The sequence below is a fragment of the Tarenaya hassleriana genome, unplaced genomic scaffold, assembly GCF_000463585.1.
Source record: "Tarenaya hassleriana unplaced genomic scaffold, ASM46358v1 Cleome3, whole genome shotgun sequence".
Taxonomy (NCBI): Eukaryota; Viridiplantae; Streptophyta; class Magnoliopsida; order Brassicales; family Cleomaceae; genus Tarenaya; species Tarenaya hassleriana.
This window is the reverse complement of record NW_010966177.1, coordinates 2,472,209-2,494,267: the sequence shown is the minus strand read 5'-3', so window position 1 is coordinate 2,494,267 and position 22,059 is coordinate 2,472,209. Positions and strand designations below refer to the sequence as shown.

Genomic DNA, 22,059 nt, shown 5'->3' with positions numbered 1-22,059 from the left:
CATGTACTCGAACAGCTCCAGGTTTGACGATTTCATTCCATTTCCCCGTACTTCTTTTTTCGTGGGTCGTGAATCCTAGAAGCCGTGATATATCAAGAAACAGTTGTTTCGCCATGCCAGCAGACGATTCAACTAGCTTACAAGCAATCATCTTTTGCTAATAATCCCCATTCAAACACGATTATAAGTAAACCCACAATCTATATTTCGGAAAAAGTCCCATCTTGCACTAAAATCAAGCCCAACTCTCTGAAAGGTGAAGAACACCCAAAAGAAAACCCAACAGAACCCGTTAAATCTGACCTTAAGAAATTCCGAAGACCAAAGAAAAGCTGAATTCAGACGGGACTGAGACAGAGTAAGCTAAACTCGAAGATCCCTGCTATGGAATCGAATGCCAAACACCAAACTTGAAGTTGAAGAATCGATCGGAGAGACGATGAAAATGGCGGAAAGAATTTTCACTTTTTTGGTCGGCGAGGGGAGCAACGCGCATCCACGGCAACGGGAGCACGATCAGATTTCATATCAGAGACTCGCTATCATGCATCGCTTGAATGGTGCAGTACGCAAAAGATCTGGGCCATGAAGCCCAATGTAATAGACCTGATGAGCCTTTCTACTTGAAACGCCGTCGTTTGTTATATCTCTATAAACGTCACGAAGTTTTGTCTTCCATCCTCAAAACGCTCCGTTGTTGCACTGATAGACGTACCGTACAATATACGTGAATACCGGAAAAGCATAGATCTATCGCCACGTGGAGGTCAATCTGATTGAACGGTCAAGATGTCGCGTGTCATGTTAAACGGTGCACCGTCAGTGAGATTATCAAAACCCAGCATTTTCACCCGTTTAGAAATTTGAAAATCTCCACTAAAAAGAGACGTTACGGCTATTTATTTTTTCCTACAAATTATAAATAAAAAAATCTTTTTTAAAAATAAAATTGTTTTATAAGAGAGAACTTTTTTTTCCTTGTCTCCCCATTTATAGCTCTGAACTACGCTCCAGTCTCAGCCCCCGCAACTCTCTGTACAGCTCTCTACCGCAGACGAGACGACGAAGATAGGGGACGCATTTCGTCGATCTCTTGCGTTGATTTGAACTTCTCCGACTCAAGATCGACCTCGCCACCGACACCGATCTTGCGGGGCATGATAGACAGACCTATATACAAAGAGCCAAATCTGCTCCAAATGATCTGAATGTTATTCAAATTGATTCTCCATTTATTTTGTTCCATAATTGTAGCAATTGCAAAACTGTATATATGAACATACTCATGAATAACGACAACAAGACATATTTTCCAATTCTCTGTTTACCTTATATATATGATACATAATATCAATAATTGTTTTTTTACTGCCATTAACTAAAAAAATAAATATAAAACTGTTATATATAAGCAAAACAAAGCTATGGATATACAAACCGTGCGTATACTATAGGTTGATACGTTTAGATTCAAATACGATCTGAAAACATCAATTATTAGGTGAGCTAAAAGACAATGGATTAGAGAAGCCAAGCAGGTCCTATGATCATCAAGGCTGTCCCCAGCAGTGAAGCAGATCTTGTCTTCATCCCGCTTCCATATTCTCCATCTTCTATGTGCTCCAAAACATTGAAATCGCCTGCATAAAACGTACCCGGTTTAGGTTGTTGCTTCTAATCGAACCGTCCAAACCGATACCAAGAAAACCGGTCAATGATTCTCAGGTTATCTAGTATAAGGAAACAGAAATTAAATGGGGTTTAATAGTGAAAATCTATGGTATTTGAATCAGAACCGGACCAAACTTGACCTGGTAAGAACGAATAACTCTTACACCGATTTGGATTTGGAACCAAACCAAAAACATCTAAACCGTAATTGACCTATGATTAATTTGTTACTACAGTTTTTCCGTATCCTTGACAAAGAAACCGTGATTTCATGTTGAACTAAAAAGTTGAGATATTTCTTTTTCCTAGAACCGAAATGATAAACCGGTCTAAACCCGGCGATTCAATCGTGTACCTCGTTCGGGTCCGAAGCTGCAGCCTGCTTTCAAAGTATTTCGAATGTCACGGGTCGTGGCTTTGTTGAAGAATCTGAAGTTGTGGAGAATATTCTCTATGCAATTGAGAGCCAGATGTGTTTCTTCGAGGCATGGTCCGCCGCAGAAGTTGTCGGTGTACGTCCGAGGAATGTTGAGTTCTCCGATCGCCGTTAGCCTCCACTTTTCTTCACATCTACTGTAGATCTGCACCATTACATATATATATATATGTGTGTGTATGTATATATTTACGAAGTTATGAGAAAAAAAAAAACAAATAAAAAAATAAGAATGGCGTTGGAGGAGCGTCTTGAAAACTAGGACGTCACAGTAAGAATTAAACTAAATAAGAGGGACCAGTATGCAAATATATAAGAAAATCGTAGAGGTTAAAGTGACACCGTCGAACAATTTGAGGCCTAAATTGTAATTAAAGGTGTAGAGTGGCTTTCCTTTTCATAGACTCATAGTTTCTTGTATGGCAAGAAAGATAAGGGTTTTTTTATTTGTTAGGTGATTAAGAGAGAGAAAGCTAGGGCAAGAGGGAGAGAGAGAGAGGGGGGATTATCCAAAATACCCCAAATGTGCTAAAACTACTTCTAGGTCTACCCTCCACTTTTTTTAAAAAAATTCCAACTTCTAAAATACCCTTCTAAATGCATATTTCCCATTTTACCCTTTAATATTTTAATTAATATAATTTTTTTTATCATTTTCTCTTTCCTCACCGATTTCTCTCTCTTCATTAATGTTTTTTATTTATTATTTTTCATATTTTCTCTCTCCTCATTTATTTTATTTTATTTTTATTTTTTTCTGATTCTCTCTATTCTCGACACGTGTAATATTGTGACCATGTGACCTTGTGACCTTGTGACCATATAACCATGTGACCCATATGATCTTATGATCCATATCACCTCATGATCGGTATGCTCATGCGAACTATGTCTTTGTAATCCGAGACATATAGTACCAAATATCATAAATAATTAGACGTATCATATATGCGATATAATCACCGTTAATCTCTATCTTCAATAATGTCTTTGAATTTTAATATCATCAAATATGATTTTATTGTAATTTTATACTATGTGACCATTGTTGTCAATTATGACCTATGACTCAATCACCAAAGAAATATAAGTATAAATATGGTTTTTAAGTATAAATATGGTTTATACATTGTTATATAGTAAATATAACGTGTTTATAAAAAAATTTATGATATTATAAGTGATTTATACTAATAAAATAAGACCAAATTTATCTATATACGACTCGTATTACGCATTGTGACCCACGTGTGACCAATGTGACACAAGTGAAAATTTTAATTATGTGACATTATGATCGGATATTCCCGTGACCAAGTGACAAAGATAAATATAGGTCAAAACTTATTTTTTAAGTTTTGTTATAGTTTAGGAGAGAACATCAAAATCGACAATGACTAATTTAGAGTCAAGAAAGAAGCACCACAAATTTGTATAATAATTGTGTGGTGTATTTGTATTATAATGTATTACAAAACATTTGTACAATAATGTCAAAGAGTTTTGATTAATGATGTTGTAATATATTTGTACAATATAGTATTATAACTTTTATATAATATTGTGTTTGTACCATAATAATATTGTATTATTGAAGATGAATTTTCACATATATTTGACTCTATTACACACTAAATAAATGAACTCACATAAGCCAACGTTGTGACCCATTGTGACCGGCATGTGACCATGTGACCGAAGTGCAATTTTACACTGTGTGACCATTGTGACCGATTGTGACCCGTGACCGAAATGTGTTGATAAATATAGGTCAAATTTTAATTTTTAAACTTCGTGGTGGTTTATGATAGTCTATATATCAAATATATAACGTATGAGAAAATTTTCAAAATAATTTAAGGGGTTTATAGATGAAATATACCAATTTTATCAAAAGTACTCATAAAACATTATGAAACATATAGAAATACATTTGGAAGAATAACATTGAAACACAAAAATCGTAAAAACCATATTTTAGTTTTTGAAATAATATAGAATAGACTTATGAGGGATATGTAACATTATAGAGTGATTAAATTAACAAAAATCGCATGAATCGAAGGTTGTGACCGGTTGTGACCGACTGTGACCCATTGTGACCGAAATATGTTGTGGGGTCCACACGGAGAACTAGTCAGAATTTCACCAGCTTTTCATGTTTCGTGGGGCCCACAATCATTATTTATATTTTGCTTTTAATGTGGGGCCCAATTTGAATATTCAACTCTATATAATTTCTCTTTTAACCCTATATTTTTTTCCTCTCAATTTTTAACCTCAAATTTTCACCTACAACATTTTCAAACCAAAATGTTGTGTATGAGGAAATTACAAAACATTGTGAGATGTTTATTAAACAAAGACACCAAATTTGTTCAAAATACTCATAAAACACTATAAAACATAATGGAAAGCATTTATAATGATTACTTTGAAACAAAAAAATCGCATAAATAATATTTTAATGTTAAAAATAGTACAAAAGTAGACATATGATAAATAAATTAAAAGTTTACGCTTTCGTCTTCGAAAATCTTTGTTGTTATGTCTCCTAATTCTAGTCATGCGTTGATCATCTCTATGAACATGGTATCACACGCAAAGTAGTTGCATCCTATATAGATCATGTGATACTTTATAATGCGAGTATGAAGTTCATACATCGTCTCTTTCATGTGCTACAAAATAAAATAACATATGTCAGGAATATTAACCAGATATCATCATGTGACACTATGATCGTGTAACTATAACACTATGTGATGTGATCATATAATCGTGTGACCATGTGATCATGTGACCGTGTGACTGTGTGACTATGTCATCCATACATTCAAACATCGACCCATATGATATTGTGACATATATGACTATTCTAAATGATCTTGTGACCGAAACTTATCTATTCCACTCAATTTTAATCATAAACCCTCAAACCCAATATTCTATTTCGAAATCCCAAAATTTTAAAAAAATTTAAAATCTTAATGCTTTATCGGTCAAATCTCAAAATCACATTTCAACTCAATAGCAAGAAATCTCACTGTGTGATCTTATAACCTTATACCCTTGTGACCTGTGACCTTGTGACCTATGTGATCTTGTGACCGTGTGATCTTGTGACCATGTGATCTTGTGACCACGTGACCTTATAAATTATTCGATTTACTATTGTATTCATATAATTTTTACTTATAAGGAAGTACCAAATAAATGTGAACATTTCAAATTTTAATCATGTATTTATTTTATTTAGTTTAACAACTGTCCAACAAAGTCGGTTCAGAAGACTCCATATGAGATATGGACTGGGAAGCGTCCCAGGTTAGCATTTATGAAGATTTGGGGATGCGCCGTTTACGTGAAACGTCTGGCTTCTGATAAGCTATCCGCCAAGTCTGATAAATGCATATTTGTGGGTTACCCTAAAAGAAAGGAAAAATATTAATAAAATATTATATTAAATGAAGGATAATTGAGTCTTTATATTTTTATTTGGGGTTATATTTGTCTTTTGTAGTGTGAACACAATTTTTTTTTTTAATTTTTTTTTTGGAGGGTAGGAGTAGAAGTGGTTGTAGGGAAGGAGAGTTATTTTAGATATATTGCCGAGAGAGAGTGTGTGCTTACGTGTTTCTCACTGAGACATAATAAAGCTTTGTCAACAATCTCTGGTGGATCGTCCCCACCGATGCCGCCGCCGCCGCCAAATCCGGTTCCACCACCGATCCCTCCGCCTCCAAAACCTGTCCCTCCACCGCTTGCTCCGCCGCCAAATCCGGTCCCACCCCCTACCCCTCCGCCGCCAAAACCTGTCCCCCTACTGCCCGATCCACCGCCGAATCCCGTCCCTCCACCTCCGACGCCGGCGCCTGCAGCTCCACCCCCTAATCCCCCGCCGGCCTCGGGGTCGTCCTCTTCACTGTATGCAGTCCCTGTTATATATTATCTGTTGTTAAGGTTTTTTTTTTTTTTCACATTAAAATTCTTACCGTTAAGCAAAAACAGAGTTTGGAGCAAGCCATTGCATTACATGCATTTTTCTTAACTTAAAAGTATTTCACAAACCCACTAGCATACCACAAAAGCGTGAATTTGAACTCACTACATTTGGGAAGGTTTCTGTCATAAACATATATATATATATGGGTTTTGCAAGTGTTCGATCGAATACATGTGTTACCCAAAAATATATCTACGAATATGTATAGAAATACCCAGTGTCCGACACCAATATTACATGCACTTACGTACCCGTGTATGGATATATACACGTATTATGCAAAAAAAATATATCTACATATGGGGGTGTGTATGCATTTGACTGATACCTGTTGGAGGGCAATTGGATTATGATTCACCCGGTAACTTAGGCGAGAAGGCACACTTGGAAGAAACACATTCTCGGCAAGAAAATAAATCACCGACACCATCAGCTCACAAATCAGGAAATCCTCAAACGTAATTGCTATGTTTCCATTTACCAAGCCTCACATATTTCCTTGCCATGTATAGAATTGTATAGCCGTTTTACTTTTTCTGTTTATATATTCTGCACAAAAATATGTAATAAAATATACAAGAGAGCATGTTCTTTTCGCAAACTCTTCGTCAACCCTAAACTACTCTTCGATCTGTTCATCTCTTGTTGTGTTTTTGACAAATTCCAAACATCAAAATCATATAAATCTATATGGTATCAGAGCATCAAGGTCCTTGACCCCTCTGATTTATCTATTTTACCTTTTGTTCTTCACCAAATCGCACCCTTGTTCTCTCTCTTTCTCTCCATGGATTCCCAAAACAGATTGATTCCAATCACCTTGACCGGTGATAATTTCTTCTATTGGAAGAAGGCAGCAACAGCAGCCCTAAACAGCAAAGGTTTATGGGACCATGTCTCGATTGAAAAACGGGTTTCTTCCCCGCAAGAGTCGGCCCTTGAAGAAGAAACTCCGGTGCAACTTCAACAGAGGCTCCAACGCAATAAACAGCTTGAGTTGGACTTCAACAAGTGGAAACAAGATGATAGTCAAGCATTGGTGATTTTACAAGGTTCTTTGGACCCGCACCTGCTGCAGTCTTTCATATCCCATGATACCACCAAGTCTTTATGGGATGCTCTCGGCAATGTCTACGGTAACATCTCCAATGTAAGCCGTATTTTTGAGTTAAAAAGACGTTTGTCTCATCTTCAGCAGAATGACCAGCCCTTTAACAAGATCCAAGGAGAGTTTTGTGCTTTATGGGCGGAGTTGGAGGAAATACGACCCACTTCAACTGATCCGAAGATGATAATGGACAGAGCCGATGAGGACAAAGTGTTCTCCATTCTCTCGACCCTTAACCCTTCGTATAATGATCTTATATATCATGTTTTGCGTCAAACGAAGCTACCGTCGTTTGATGAACTGTGTATGATGATAAAAAGGGAAGAGGGTGGCCGGAACTACTTCACTGGCCCCTTGGAACTCGCTCACTACGCCCATCGGTCAACACCACAATCGGTCCCTCCAAAAGAACGTAAGTCATTCTACTGTGATCATTGTAAAAGACAGGGGCATACTCGAGATCGTTGCTGGCTGGTGAACCCACATCTCAAGCCCTCTCGATACAAGGAGGCATCTCGACGCGGCTCGGCAATGACAGCTGTTCATGAGCAAACCACTTCGGAGAGTGCTATCAATCTTACATCTGACGAGTTGAAGGGCCTTAAGCATCTCCTTCAGTCTCTCAACAAAGACACCGGTAACTTTTCTCACCACTCTTCCATTATTATCGATTCGGGAGCAACAACACACATGTTTTGTGATCCCACTTGGTTTGAACATATATATCCAAGCAATGGAGTGGTATCGGTGGCTAATGGTAAGAATGTCCCTATTCGGGGATATGGTAAGCTACGACTATTTCATCGGGATATTACCGGACTTTTTATTCCCGATTTCCATGCCAATCTCCTTTCAATACCGAAACTTGTTGACGAAACACATTGTCATGTTATCTTTGATACTAACGGAGTTTCGTTTCAGGATACTAGCTCGGATCGAGTCTTTGGCAAAGGCACTCGGAAGGGCTCTCTTTACTATCTAGATGATTTCCATTCAAGTTTTTTATCTATTTCGTCTAGTGTGTGGCACGCCCGTTTGGGTCATCCACATGCTAAAGTTTTCCGTTTATTAGTTCCACAAGTTAAGACATTTGATTCTCCTTGTGAGGCTTGTACGTTGGGCAAACATTGTCGGACAGTTTTCCCGGATTCCTCTACTATCTATGATAATGTTTTTGATTTGGTTCACTCGGATGTATGGACCGCACCTTGTTATTCGCGTGATAACTACAAATATTTCGTGACATTTATTGACGAGAAATCCAAGTATACTTGGATCACCCCTTTAAAACATAAGAGTGATGTTTTCTGTGCTACTAAACATTTTATTGCATATGTGACTAACCAATTCAATGTCAAGGTCAAGTGTTTACGAACGGATAACGGAGGGGAATACATGAGCTTCCGCTTTCGAGACTTTCTTCTACATGAAGGTATAATTCATCAACGTTCTTGTCCAAACACGCCTCAACAAAATGGCGTAGCCGAGAGAAAGAACCGCCACTTAATGGAGGTCGCAAGAACATTACTCTTCCATCGACATGTACCAAAGCGATTTTGGTGTGATGCGGTGAAAGTTGCATGCTATCTCATTAATCGTCTCCCCACGCAAGTTCTAGGCGATAAATCTCCATTTGAGGTAATTTATAATCGCCGGGATTCTCTTGACCATCTTCGTGTATTTGGTAGTGTTTGTTTTTCTCACATTGATGAAGGGCAAAGGACTAAGCTTGACCCGAGGAGTGTTCGGTGCGTATTTCTCGGTTATCCGGCAAACCAAAAAGGCTATGTTTGCTATCATCCACCCAGTAGTCGAACCTTCACATCCCGCAATGTCCGGTTCATTGAGGAGATTGGTTATTTCGAAGACAAAGTCTGGTCTGATTTGGAGTTACTTGCGCAACAAGGCACCGACTCTCCTAGCGACTCGATCACTCACTTGCATACCACTCTACGTCGTTTGGGTGTCCAAACTTCCAGCTTGCCATCATCCGCCACTTTGGAGGAGTCTCCTAACCTACACGCTGACGGTATTCCCTTATCTTCCACTGCTCCTTTGTCTATTCTTTCTCCACTTACCCATGCAGGTACCTCAGCTGAAGCGGCGTTGTCTCCTGCGACTAGTGCTTCGTCTGAGGGGGAAATTCCCTCTCCAACAGTTGCCACGACCTTGCAGGAACCCTCGGAGTTAGCACCATCATCTCGTCTGGAGCACCACACGATTGATGTTGTGTCGGATTTGGAGGCGCAACGTGCGGACCATCCCATTCCACGTCTGCATGCTTCCTCGGATGTCCCACCGAACGTCTGCATGCCTGATCCAACAACATGTCTTCCTCAGATTCGACGGAGCAATCGCGACCGACGTCCTACTTGGAAACTTAAGGAGCAGTTTCATGGCTCAAACAATGTGGTTGCACATCCCATCGATAAGTATTCTAGTCTTGATATTTTCCCAGCTAATGAACGAACCTTCTTGAGTATTATAGAACAGGGTGTCGAACCAACCTCATACACACAAGCCAAGACCGAAGATGTATGGCGTCGTGCTATGGAGGATGAAATTTCGGCCCTTGAAAAGAATGGAACATGGGACATCACACAATTACCACCGGGAAAGCAACTTGTGGGTTGTAAATGGGTATATAAAATTAAGTACCTTAGCAATGGCTTGATCGATCGTTATAAAGCTCGTCTCGTCGCCAAAGGGTATACTCAAACCTACGGGGAAGACTACACCGAAACATTTGCCCCGGTTGCAAAACTCTCTACGGTACGTGTTCTAATCTCTTTAGCTGTAAATCTTCAATGGCAACTATGGCAGATGGATGTCAAGAACGCCTTTCTCCAAGGTGATCTTGATGAGGAGATCTTCATGAAGCCGCCCCCTGGTTATACTCGGACAAAACCGGGTGAAGTTTGCCGTCTTCGTAAATCCATTTACGGTTTGAAACAATCTCCTCGGGCATGGTACTATAAACTTTATCAAGCTTTGATCGATCGAGGATTTACGCGAAGTGACTCCGATCACTCCCTCTTCACAATGCATGGTAACTCGGGTATCATTATTCTCTTAGTATATGTCGACGATATTATTCTCTCCGGTAATGATGTTGACGGACTTAAAGACACAAAACAATATTTACAAAACGTGTTTGATATTACCGATTTAGGTTTACTTAAGTATTTTCTTGGTATTGAAGTAACTCGAACTACTAACGGCTTATTTTTGTCCCAAAGAAAATATATTCTTGATTTGTTGCGAGATACAGGTAAACTCGGAGCTAAACCGGTGCGCACGCCAATTGAGGAGCATTTCAAAGACAAAAGAGAGGGGGAACCATACGCCGATCCTGAACAATATCGGCGTGTCGTCGGTAAGCTAATTTATCTTACTATCACACGCCCTGATATTAGTTTTTCCGTGCATCAGGTGAGTCAATGGATGCATGCCCCGCAAATGGAACACTGGAATATGGTGGATCGCATTTTGAAGTATCTCAAAGGCACCCCGAACAAAGGCATGCGGATGGAAAACAATCGGCATACTCGGATCGTCGCATATTGTGACGCGGATTGGGCCGGCGACAGAATGGATCGGAAATCAACAACGGGCTTTTGTACTTTCATCGGGGGCAATCTTGTTACGTGGCGAAGCAAGAAACAAACCGTGGTCGCACGTTCCAGTGCGGAGGCCGAATATCGTGCGATGGCAAATACCACAAGTGAGGTCGTGTGGTTGCGCCAACTCCTCCGTGACCTCGGAATCGAGACAAATGAACCAACTCCTCTGCATTGTGACAACCAAGCGGCGTTACATATTGCAGCAAACTCCGTCTTCCATGAGCGCACCAAACATATCGAAGTGGACTGCCATTTTATTCGCGAGAAGATCACACTCGGAGTCATCTCACCAATGTATACCAGAAGCCAAGATCAACTAGCCGATGTCTTGACCAAGGCAACGAGCTCTTACGTTCTTAACCATTGCCTCTCCAAGATTGGTCTTGTCGAATTCGACATGCCAATCTTGAGGGGGAATGTTGGAGGGCAATTGGATTATGATTCACCCGGTAACTTAGGCGAGAAGGCACACTTGGAAGAAACACATTCTCGGCAAGAAAATAAATCACCGACACCATCAGCTCACAAATCAGGAAATCCTCAAACGTAATTGCTATGTTTCCATTTACCAAGCCTCACATATTTCCTTGCCATGTATAGAATTGTATAGCCGTTTTACTTTTTCTGTTTATATATTCTGCACAAAAATATGTAATAAAATATACAAGAGAGCATGTTCTTTTCGCAAACTCTTCGTCAACCCTAAACTACTCTTCGATCTGTTCATCTCTTGTTGTGTTTTTGACAAATTCCAAACATCAAAATCATATAAATCTATAATACCTACATGGAGAAGAAACCAAAAGGGAGAAGCAAAGGAGAACGGCGGCCGAAACCCTAAGCTCCCTGGAGAATGAGCACGCCATTGTGGAAGCCCTAGTACCCCCTCACAATAAACCTTGATAGTTTTGATTTATAAAATGTTTTTTCTGTATATAACATATATATGCTTATATATGAAAAAACAGCAAGGGATACCATCAAAAGAAGCTTCTGTATAAATTCAAATCTCTCGTAGTGCAAGTAAATGCATTAGCTTTCTTCTCGTTCATGAGAAGAAGTTGCAGACGAGAAACTAAGGAGAGAGAGCGGTTGAGTGCAAGCCACCAACCCTTTCTGTATTTTAGTATTTTAAATTATTCCGTGACTGTGAACATATATATATATATGGAGACTAATAAACCCTTTTTTTGTTTACTGTCGTGAAATTAAACAAAAATAAAAATAAAATCAAACCTAAAAGCGATCATCTCTCGCTCTACGAAAGTTACTACTTTAATAGAGAATAAAAAAAACCCTATAAATTGTTTTTTACAATCGTGGTAAATTTTATCTAAAAATCTTCTCGAAAAATTTCAAGATTTTCAATCGTGGTAAATATTCAATAGAATTACCAGAATTATAAGATATTGGCCGTAAATCACTGTGTATAATGAAAGCAAATACGATTCATTATTCTTTTTCATATTCTCACAGTATCAAATATTACAAGAGCTCCTCCGTTTTTGGAGCCACGAATTACAATATCATAGTAATATATGAAACAATCTACAAGCCACCCTTTGGTACTTGTACATTTATATATGAAATCAAACCTTAATTTTTGTTAAAAATCCCATAAAGACGAACCTAATCCTCATTTTCCATATATGAGAAGGGAACCCTCCACTCTGTTAAGAGGTTTCCCTAATATATTACCTTGTGACTTTTTTTTTATAAACATTTTAATTTAATTCCCTCCAATGCTTGGTTTGACCAAAATAGAATGTTTGATGTCACCAATGTGCAATTTATGCTCACCGAACGGAATCCTTCTCTTCCCGTACTCGTCCACGACACCAAGATGCTTGCAAGCATGAACATCAACCCGAATTACCCGTTTTGCCCCTGCCGAGACGTGAACCTTTTCGAACCCAACAAGCTGTTTGATCAAACCCGACCCTTTGGAATTCTCCGGAGGTTCGGCAAATACGAACATGGTATGAGTCCCGTCGAATTCCCCGGTGTTAGCCACCTCGACGTGAAAGGGCAAAATGGTCATTTTACCGCAGTCGGCGTGAGACGCTTTGATGGAGTGGGAAGAAGAGTTGAGAGTGGCAGAATTGAGAATATAGGTGGAAATGAGGGGTACTGAGAATTGTGTTTGTGGGTTTTGGGCGAAGGAGTGAGTGAAAGTTGTGTAACTTAGCCCGAAACCAAACGGGTACACAACTGGGCCTTTGTAAAACCTATAAGTCCTTCCGGGGTAATTTAGTGATGGCCTCAGGGCCATATTCGTCATTGGCACTTTTGCCACGAAATTTTGTGGATACCACGTCATCGGTAGCTTTCCTCCTATTTAAAAAAAAAGTAATTAGCAGATTTTTTTGGTGAAAATATAATATCAAGATTATTGGTAACTTGCAATAAATTAATTGCTTAATAAGGACGAAATTTATGTATTTGTATATTAAAAAAATAATTGAAAACTCAAATTACCTTTCCACCAAATTTAAAATTTTGAAGAAAAAAAAATCACCTGGATTTGCCGTGCCAAAGATGACGTCAGCAATGGCGGCTCCACCTGCTTGACCCGGATACCCGGCCCAAATAATAGCCCCGACACGTGGATCATTCTTAGCGAAGGAGATGTCAATGGGCCCACCACTCATTAAGACCAAAATAGTTGGGCCTCGTGAGGCCCGAGCCACGCGAGAGATGAGCTCTTGTTGGTGGCCTGGCAAGAGAAGACCGGTCCGGTCCACTGTCTCAGCCTCTATGGACTGGTCGAGTCCCATCACTAGCACCGTCGCGTCGGCCTGACGCGCCGCCGCCTCCGCGGCTCCGATTTGGCCGGCGTCGGTGCACGCCACGCCGGAGCAACCTGCTTGGTGAATTGTTCTTGCGTATCTCGAAATGCCTTGTAGTGGTGAGGTGTAAGCACACGCCTTTCCTGTAAAAAATATTATCCCCATAAATAAATTTAAAAATGCAAATTTTTGGTAAACAATTTTAAATAGGAATGAAATGGGATATCCGTGAACCAGTGGTTTAATATATGCCGGTTAATGATTCGAATTTCATTTAAAATCGGATTGATATATTAATCATTTAAAAAACTCTCTCTATTTTTCGAAACCGGATTTAAACGCGGAAATGTTTCCATATCTATCTCACTGACTATTCCCGATTTTAATTTTTTTTACTAAATTTAAAAAACGGGATATTACCTGCATAGTTTCCGATCATGGTAACCGTAACATCGGAGTTGGGTCCGATAACGGCGACGGTGCGGTGGCGAGTGCGGGACAACGGAAGCGAGCGGCCGGAGTTTTTAAGGAGAACGATGCCCTGGTGGGCGGCCTCGAGGGCTAGGTTCTGGTGGGCCGTGGTGCAGACATCTCTAGGACCAAGGTTAGCGTACGGTCCATTATTACCGTCGAACATTCCAAGCCTCATTTGGACGGTCATTGTGTTGGCCAACGCTAAATCCACATCGTTCACCGTTAACAGTCCCCTTTTCACCGCTCCTTCCGTGAATATCGCCAAAAACGGTCCACAGTCTAAATCAAGACCTGCAAATATTAATAATTTCATGTATTATGTATAACCCAATGAGATTTGAATTATAGCATTCTTGTTTTTAGGAATGAATGACACATAATTCTATCCCAAATGACTAAAATCGAAAATTAAAAACCAATAATTAGAAATTTATTTGGAAAATTAATATTTTTTGTAAAAAAATGAACTGTTATATAAATTGGATCGAATTGAATGGAACCCAATATAAAAAAATGAATATGTATAGTTTTTTTAAAACCAAACATAACCAACGAAATCGGAAAATAAGCATCTATATGTTTATTTTTATTAGAGAATTTTAAAAATAGAATGGATGGAATTAAAATGGTACCGGCTTTGATGGAGGCGGCGGCGGCTTCCTCCGGGGTAGAAGTATAGTGTTGTTTATTGAAGAAAACGTCGACGGAATCGCAATCCGAGACAATGTACCTTAATTTTTATATTTTTTACATTTTTGGGGAAATATGGTTAAGAAATATATCAAAATAATAATAATATTAATACAAAAAAAAAGGGGTGGATTTGGTTACCCGTTGAGACGCCATTGGCCACGGATGGTGTTCTTGAGGAGGTCTTGGTCGGCACAAGTGGGTTTTCCGTTGACTTGATTGTACGAACACATTACACTCGCGACTCTGCCCTCCGCCACGCACGCCTTGAATGGCACGTTGTACGTATCCTCTAGGTCTTGTTTTGTTACCTTCACTCACAAAAAAAAAAAAATATGAAAAAGTATTTTTTTTGTTTATTTATTTATTAGATTATTGTTAAAATAGAATTTCGAATGCATATGCAGAAAACAAAAACATGTTTGAATAGATTTGAGTTCTATAAAAATTCGGCTTTCATTAAAAATAATAATTTATTTCATAAAACAAAATCGTCTCGTTTGATTCAATTAATCTTTCATGTATAAATTTGATTCCGGATAAAATCATATATAATTAATCGCTAAGTTTGACCTTATTCTATACATTGAAGCCAAATGAGTTGGTAAAATATCAGTGTAATTTATTTTTCTAGTAATTTATATATTTCACTCCCATTATTAGGGAGATACAAGATGTTATTACACAATTGCGGGTAATTTTGGGATAACAACATAAAAAGCAAAGAGGGTCGGTCCACTTGCCAAATGAGGATAAGATTCCCTACGGCTACTACTATCACCATGTACTACTATGCATGTGACATTACAACTAAGACACTTTCGATATTTGGCTTATCTTGTTCACATACATATATATATATATATATTATACATACATATACTGATATATAGTCCCATCATTATGAAACATCATATATATAATATATATATAATATATGTATATATCCAACAACTCAAATCAGTCGAATGAAAAGTCTTGTAAGACTTATGTGGCCCGTAGTTCTATATTAATGACTAAGAAGTTATTTACCCAAAAAAAATTGACTAATAAGAAAATTATATAATTCTCTAGAAATAAGATGGTGAGACGTGTAAGAAATAAACTTTGTCACATCCAATTTGTTATATAGACTTTAAATAAGAAAACGACATATACCGCTGCTGGCAAACCTTCTAATATTCTATTATGACATGAAAATCAAATATTTTATTTCCACGAAAATAAAATATATTAATTGTCTTAAATCTAATAATAGGCTATTTTATATGATCTCAATATTTTTACCCTAAAGAGTATTGGATCCTAACCCCTAATACTCTCCAAGACACTAAGTTTAGGTTACATGTCTACGTTGAATTTAAATTAGATTCTACTATATGAGGAAAAAAAAAAACAACTGTATTGTTATGAGAATGAAAACTTAATAAAAACCATGACTATAATTATAATTATTGTTTTTAAAATATTTACTACTGAAGTTATGATAAAAAAATGTCTGTGTGAATCTATGATTTACCTTAGCGTTAAAATGAAAACGATCGACGCCATTCCAGTTATCGAGATCGTAAGCGGTGTAATGTTTGCAACAGGCGGCGACTTTGAGTCGGTTTCCGACAGCATTGCCCTGAAGTCCTCGGACATAACTCGCCGCATATTTTCCGGCGACGACCGGATCTTCTCCGGGAGTCTCTTGGCCGCGGCCCCACCGTGGGTCTCGGAATATGTTCACGTTAGGGCTCCAATAGCTCAGGCCGGCCATTCCCCCGTTGTACATTGCTCTCGCCTCATCCGACACAACCTATATTATCAACATTTGAATATTTTTATTACTTTTTTTCATTTCATTAATTATTTTGAAAAGGTTTATTGATTTGTCATACTTTTTTTTTGTGTGTGTGTGTATTTTCTGCCCATCACCATGTTATTAGATTATATATATATATGATGAGTCAAAATAAAAGCTTTGTTTTCGGAATTTAGCTCTATATATTTTATATTGTGATATTATATTATAAGTTTTGGATTCTTCTAACCTACTGAAACCATCCTTTTTAACTTTTTTGGTGCACTCCTGTCATGGTCAGCCAACTACGATATGCGTGTAATAGAATTTGCAAATATATATATATATATATATATATATATATATATATGTATGTATTTATGGATTTAACTTAAGCCAATCGAACTCTTGTGCTTCGACCAAATATCGACGTCCTTTTTCCAAAAGCATGTGATTGTAAGCAAACAAGACAAAAGTTACAGAATGATATATATATATATATATAATATTAATTGACAAATATAAATTAAACTTTTAATATATTTAGATTTTTAAACAATCCATTATATATCGCCCAGTACAATTTGTTGTCTAATTCGTGAGATCATAGTTTCAAACCATCCTTTAGAGACTCAAGTAAATAAATGATCGAATACCTTTATATTTATATATATATATACACACACACACTTACCCGTCCAATCTCTTCCCATAAGGACTGGTTGAAAGAGGCGGCGGTGGTGATGACCTGAGGGAAACTGGTGGCGCCGGGAAATTGACCGCCGAACCTAACGCCGGGGCCCACGTCGGAGACGCCCTCTTCCCATAAGGACTGGTTGAAAGAGGCGGCGGGGGTGATGACCTGAGGGAAACTGGTGGCGCCGGGAAATTGACCGCCGAACCTAACGCCGGAAACGCCTCAATTATCCTCCATCTGGTTATTATGAGTCGATTGAATTTCCACGTCACTTGGAAATATACACGATTTGGAATATATAATATGGTCCATAAGATTAGATATGTCACTGTGGTGTGAGAAATATTTGAGAGATGCGTGAGTGAATTTGATAGCCGTCGTAAGAGGAAAATATTATATGACTGATATTAACTTTCCAATCGTAATTGTAGTAATTATACTGAAAAAAATATACAAATTTTTTTTATTAATGTAATGTAATCATTGTGTTACGGTGGAATTACAAAAAACCAATACTAATAAAAAAGGTTGTTGGAATATGCAATGTGATGAAAAGAGGAACTACCATTGCATATGGGCATTGAAACTTATATACATTTCAGGAATATATATATATATAACGTAAATTAATAAATAGAAAAAATTATATAAAACGTAAAAGCTGAGAAAGAAGAGTGTCACGGACCAAACGAATCTTTTGGCAGCTCTCGAGCAAATAGCCATTCAGCCCTTAAGTCATGTTGCTCCCCACCACTTCTCATGCAAACTATATTTTCTCTTTATTTATTTTTATTTTTACTAATAAATCACTTTTTCAAAACAACTGTATTGTTATGAGAATGAAAACTTAATAAAAACCATGACTATAATTATAATTATTGTTTTTAAAATATTTACTACTGAAGTTATGATAAAAAAATGTCTGTGTGAATCTATGATTTACCTTAGCGTTAAAATGAAAACGATCGACGCCATTCCAGTTATCGAGATCGTAAGCGGTGTAATGTTTGCAACAGGCGGCGACTTTGAGTCGGTTTCCGACAGCATTGCCCTGAAGTCCTCGGACATAACTCGCCGCATATTTTCCGGCGACGACCGGATCTTCTCCGGGAGTCTCTTGGCCGCGGCCCCACCGTGGGTCTCGGAATATGTTCACGTTAGGGCTCCAATAGCTCAGGCCGGCCATTCCCCCGTTGTACATTGCTCTCGCCTCATCCGACACAACCTATATTATCAACATTTGAATATTTTTATTACTTTTTTTCATTTCATTAATTATTTTGAAAAGGTTTATTGATTTGTCATACTTTTTTTTTGTGTGTGTGTGTATTTTCTGCCCATCACCATGTTATTAGATTATATATATATATGATGAGTCAAAATAAAAGCTTTGTTTTCGGAATTTAGCTCTATATATTTTATATTGTGATATTATATTATAAGTTTTGGATTCTTCTAACCTACTGAAACCATCCTTTTTAACTTTTTTGGTGCACTCCTGTCATGGTCAGCCAACTACGATATGCGTGTAATAGAATTTGCAAATATATATATATATATATATATATATATATATATATGTATGTATTTATGGATTTAACTTAAGCCAATCGAACTCTTGTGCTTCGACCAAATATCGACGTCCTTTTTCCAAAAGCATGTGATTGTAAGCAAACAAGACAAAAGTTACAGAATGATATATATATATATATATAATATTAATTGACAAATATAAATTAAACTTTTAATATATTTAGATTTTTAAACAATCCATTATATATCGCCCAGTACAATTTGTTGTCTAATTCGTGAGATCATAGTTTCAAACCATCCTTTAGAGACTCAAGTAAATAAATGATCGAATACCTTTATATTTATATATATATATACACACACACACTTACCCGTCCAATCTCTTCCCATAAGGACTGGTTGAAAGAGGCGGCGGTGGTGATGACCTGAGGGAAACTGGTGGCGCCGGGAAATTGACCGCCGAACCTAACGCCGGGGCCCACGTCGGAGACGCCGTGTAGAGCCTCGGACCACCACTCGTATCCTCCGATGCCGAGCCGTGGCACGGCGGCGGCGTTGTTCACGAGCAGCCGGATCTTCTCCTGCAATGTCAGCCGTCCGATCAAGTCCTGGACCCTGAGGTGGAGCGGGACATTGACTCGGCAGAACCTGAGCGTCCGTGTCAACCCGTTCGCCGGATCGCATGCGAACGGTGGCCGAGCCGACTCGGACGCGTGAACCAACCATAATACGAGTAGTAGTTGCACCACGAGTTTGTTACTCGTTGATATTTTATTACACGACATGCTTTTATGTGTATGTGTATGTATACATGTAAGTGTTTTTTTTTTCGTGTGTTTTGATTTGTGGGGGGGAATATGAATGGGTATTTATAGAGATTTTTTCGGGACATGCCAATGACAAAGATATACAATCTTTTTTACCACCATTTTTTTAAATAAAAAAGAAAAAAAGAAAGAGAGATGCATATCACAATTGAAATTGATAGATGCGAATGTGTATATATATATATATATATATTTAAATTAATGATGTATTTTTAATTATGTTCACGATATCTATATTTAAAAAACCAGCTAGAAGTGCCAATCAGCAATAATTCAAACGCCTCAATTATCCTCCATCTGGTTATTATGAGTCGATTGAATTTCCACGTCACTTGGAAATATACACGATTTGGAATATATAATATGGTCCATAAGATTAGATATGTCACTGTGGTGTGAGAAATATTTGAGAGATGCGTGAGTGAATTTGATAGCCGTCGTAAGAGGAAAATATTATATGACTGATATTAACTTTCCAATCGTAATTGTAGTAATTATACTGAAAAAAATATACAAATTTTTTTTATTAATGTAATGTAATCATTGTGTTACGGTGGAATTACAAAAAACCAATACTAATAAAAAAGGTTGTTGGAATATGCAATGTGATGAAAAGAGGAACTACCATTGCATATGGGCATTGAAACTTATATACATTTCAGGAATATATATATATATAACGTAAATTAATAAATAGAAAAAATTATATAAAACGTAAAAGCTGAGAAAGAAGAGTGTCACGGACCAAACGAATCTTTTGGCAGCTCTCGAGCAAATAGCCATTCAGCCCTTAAGTCATGTTGCTCCCCACCACTTCTCATGCAAACTATATTTTCTCTTTATTTATTTTTATTTTTACTAATAAATCACTTTTTCAACGCACTAATTGATAAAGAAAAAAGAAAAACATAACATAAATGAATGAAATTCAACAGTCCGTGAATTTAAGATTGTCCGATTTACTAATTCTATAAAGTATTTACCTAATAACTTCCAAATCAAACACGCCCTATATAAGTCCTATTTTATAATATTTAAATTTGGTATGCGCCATAATTTTTTTTCATGTCAGTATTTGCATTTTTTTTTCACAAACAAAATGCTCCGGTTTCATTTAAAAAAATTCCGAATGGCACCAAAATGCATTTATAAATGACGCCGATTTTAAATATAAACTTTATATGATCACAAAATATATTGTTCTATAAGAAAAATGCCCATGAGGGCTTTTTTTTCTTACCATGTCGAATTAATTGTAACCGAGTTATGTTTAAAAAAAAAACCTACTAAGTTGAAATTTATTGATATTGAGAACTGAAATTGAAATTATATAACGGTTATATGTATACAAATAATTTGGAGAAAAAAATGCATGAGTGTCATATTTGTACGTAGCATTTTCTGTCAATGGAATGTGAACGCATATATAAACTTATTATGCGATTTATATTTTCTTCACTTAATAAATAAAAAACCAACAAAAGAGAAATAATGGAAAGAGACATCCTACAAAAATATTACCACAACTAATATATATGAACCAAATTGGCATATGTCTTATTACGAAAATAAGTATATTATTAGTTGCTGGTCAATTTCTGACAAAATAAGTAGCGGAGCAGTTCGGAGGTTGAATAAACATAAGCCAAAAAAAAAAGTTTATATAAAATTGTAAATAATTTCAGAAATGTAATAAGTGGAATCTTTTGGTAAATATTGGTCGAGGGATTTTCCTTTGTAGCATTCACAGGTTGCCTAAACAGTACAAACACTTCTATTTTATTTACAGACACGTGATGATGCCCCATCTCGTGACTCATTATTTTACCTCTTGTTTTTTTCACTTTTTATTTTATTTTTTTTCTTTTTAACGTCATAAAACATATATATTTAATATTTAGACTTTCGTTTATATTTAATACTGAAAATATGGTTAAGTTAAATTGTTAACAAAAAAACTTCAACAAGAGAACTTCACATACGCATGGAAAAAAATCTTAGATATCCGATTCCCTTCCAGAAATTATTTTAAATATATGTTCCAAATAATGTTTACATAATAGATAATTTTAATTAAAAAGTTAGTATTTTAGAAAATATGTTTTTATATTTACGAAATTAAATAAATACTCTCAGTATTTTTGTCTTTATAGATGTATAGATGCAGGTTCCTATGGGACCAAATGCTTCCTTTTCTCAATTTATAACTTTATGGAATATATAACGAGAGAGAAGAAAATAAACGATCGAGAATTCTTCTGATTTGATGTGTTCGTTTAGCTTGTCGAATAGATTTTTTAGTGATTATCCATGCCACGTCAGCCTTCAAAATCCCAGATTACGTGCTAATCCCACGCAAACTTGTTATTTATTGATAATAAATTAATAATGATTTTAAGGTATGCTGTTGGAGCGTCGT

General features: G+C 37.1%; 2 protein-coding genes across 5 annotated transcripts; both read right to left on the bottom strand.

The window, feature by feature from the left end:
* Positions 1-1,387: 1,387 nt before the first annotated feature.
* On the bottom strand, positions 1,388-11,950 carry LOC109116877 (keratin-3, type I cytoskeletal 51 kDa). 2 transcript variants are annotated; one of them, XM_019203105.1, is made up of 4 exons: positions 11,632-11,927; positions 5,741-6,045; positions 2,027-2,252; positions 1,388-1,640 (listed from the first exon to the last, which is right to left on the bottom strand). In XM_019203105.1, exons 1-4 carry the CDS (start codon positions 11,708-11,710, stop codon positions 1,522-1,524), a joined length of 729 nt encoding a protein of 242 aa, XP_019058650.1. In that variant the 5' UTR covers positions 11,711-11,927; the 3' UTR covers positions 1,388-1,521. The 2 variants fall into 2 exon arrangements, with proteins under 2 accessions (XP_019058650.1, XP_019058651.1); XM_019203106.1 differs by lacking the exons at positions 1,388-1,640; positions 2,027-2,252 and adding an exon at positions 4,559-4,788 and having other exon boundaries at positions 11,632-11,950.
* A 327-nt stretch (positions 11,951-12,277) lies between these two features.
* LOC104818894 (beta-D-xylosidase 1) lies at positions 12,278-19,664 on the bottom strand. Of its 3 annotated transcripts, XM_010548693.1 has the most exons (9): positions 19,279-19,664; positions 17,446-17,485; positions 17,278-17,331; positions 16,317-16,598; positions 14,939-15,108; positions 14,740-14,837; positions 14,054-14,398; positions 13,363-13,776; positions 12,278-13,178 (listed from the first exon to the last, which is right to left on the bottom strand). In XM_010548693.1, the coding sequence occupies exons 1-9, from the start codon at positions 19,596-19,598 to the stop codon at positions 12,574-12,576; spliced, it is 2,328 nt and encodes a 775-aa protein (XP_010546995.1). In that variant the 5' UTR covers positions 19,599-19,664; the 3' UTR covers positions 12,278-12,573. The 3 variants fall into 3 exon arrangements, with proteins under 3 accessions (XP_010546995.1, XP_010546994.1, XP_010546993.1); XM_010548692.1 differs by lacking the exon at positions 17,446-17,485 and having other exon boundaries at positions 17,278-17,400; positions 19,308-19,664; XM_010548691.1 differs by lacking the exons at positions 16,317-16,598; positions 17,278-17,331; positions 17,446-17,485 and adding an exon at positions 18,224-18,505 and having other exon boundaries at positions 19,185-19,664.
* Between the last annotated feature and the right edge of the window lie 2,395 nt (positions 19,665-22,059).